At 37.3% G+C, this 1,866-nt stretch overlaps 1 protein-coding gene across 1 annotated transcript in view; it reads right to left on the bottom strand.

Annotated features, from left to right (window-relative positions):
• Positions 1-1,866, bottom strand: part of RBM25 (RNA binding motif protein 25) — a 45,161-nt gene that overhangs the window by 24,489 nt on the left and 18,806 nt on the right. Inside the window, exon 4 of the mRNA XM_023507641.1 lies at positions 502-693. Within this exon, the coding sequence (XP_023363409.1) occupies positions 502-693 (192 nt within the window). The remainder of the gene's footprint in view (positions 1-501; positions 694-1,866) is intronic.

Genomic DNA, 1,866 nt, shown 5'->3' with positions numbered 1-1,866 from the left:
CCCGCCACAACACCTGGCAATTTGTAAAGATGGGGTCTTGCTCTCGGCTCAGGCCGGTCTCGAACCTGTGAGCTCAAGGCAATCTAACACCTCAGCCTCCCAGAGTGCTAGGATTACAGGCATAAGCCACCACTCCTGGCCCGTTATACTGTTATTTTTCAGTTTTTCCCCCTGAATATTTTCAAGTCAAGGTTGGCTGAATCTACAGATGTGGAACCCACAGTGGGCTAAATGAATATTTAATATATATTTTTGTGTAAATATTGTTTTTTATAGTATATGAAAGACTTGCAATATTTTTAAAATTACAGTTCTTATAACCTCTCTAAGTGTATCTATCCAAAAGAAGTGAGTGTAAGTGAACCAAACTTTCTCTTTCAACCTCCACTGTTAGAAGTCCTAGTTTTATTTTCCCTTCAAAAAGCTAAAATATAATCAAAGCACATGAGTGATATCATTAAAAATAAATTGTAGAAATGACTGTGTTGTCAGAACACATACGTCCTCCTTCTTTTCCTTCTTCTTCTTCCTGGGGTGAGAGTCAGATTCCTGTGAGGGGGCATTTAGCTCGCTGGAGTATTCACGTATTAAAACTTCAATGGCCCCTTTAATCATCTGATCTCTTCTCTTTGTTTCTTCATCTAAAGCTTCTTCATCATCAGTAGTAGTAGTAGTAGTTTCTGGTCTCGCATTCTTAACACAGCAAATTTAGGGAGAAGAAAAATCAAACAAAGAAATGAAAATCTTTCTAAAACAAGAGTTAAGAAAACAAACATTTGCTCCAAAACATCTCTATAGCCCTATTACATGCTGAGCTAGTTTTGTTCTTAACTTCAAAAAGTTAAGTGTCACCTGTTTTATTTTGGTTTTTCCTTAGGTAATAGCACTTTTTTTCATTCTCTTTTTCTTTCTTCCTAAGATCCCGGTCCCCTTAATCACACATAAAAACATTAAATCACAGGACTAACCCACTAAACCTATGTGCAAAGCTTTTACTATTTTTCAGATTGTCTTGCTCAATAGTAGCAAACTAATGATAATTACTAAGTATATTATTTACTAAATAACTCATTCCTGCAAAGATATTCAACAGTTGAAAATTTAGTTATGTAATAAAAGGAAAATATAATTTTAAGTACACTGTGATAGCCACCATGTAGAATAAGCAAATGTATATATGTAGGTTAAGAAAACAAAAATAAAAACACTAGACAGCTATATACACCAAAACTATAAGCATCAGAGAGGCTGCAGGCTGAAATGATGGCTTCCCCCCACCACCACTGGTTTCCTCAAGTTCTCATAAAGCAGGAATACCACTTCTAAAACCCATAGACTCATACATTAAGGAATCAACACTAATATGATACAGGTCTACCACTCTATGAGTTAAACATTTAAAGTAAAACACTACTCACAAATAAGTAACTGATCATTTTTGAGATTTTGTAAATAATCTTTTTTTTTTTGGACATAGTCTCACATTATCACCCTAGGTAGAGTGCCATGGCATCATGATAGCTCACAGCAACCTCAAACTCTTGGGTTCAAAGCAATTCTCTTGCCTCAGCCTCCCTGGTAGCTGGGACTGTAGGTGCCCGCCATAGCATCTGGCTATTTTTTTTAGACACAGAGTCTTTCTCTTGCTCAGTCTAGTCTCTAACTCCCAAGCTCAGGCAATCCACCCACCTCAGCCTCCCAAGAGTGTTAAGGATTATAGGCATGAGCCACCGCACCTGGCTAATCATCCTTTTTAAAAAGAGACAAATCTTGCTAAGTTGCCCAGCCTAGACTTAAACTCTCCACCGCTACCTCCCAAATAGCTGAGAGTCCTTTTTTTTTTTTTTTGAGACAGAGCCTCAAGCT

The sequence above is a fragment of the Otolemur garnettii genome, unplaced genomic scaffold (assembly GCF_000181295.1).
Source record: "Otolemur garnettii isolate 467f Iridium unplaced genomic scaffold, OtoGar3 scaffold00196, whole genome shotgun sequence".
NCBI classification, from domain to species: domain Eukaryota; kingdom Metazoa; phylum Chordata; class Mammalia; order Primates; family Galagidae; genus Otolemur; species Otolemur garnettii.
Note: the sequence above shows the minus strand (reverse complement) of the source record. Positions and strands in the feature narration are given on the sequence as shown.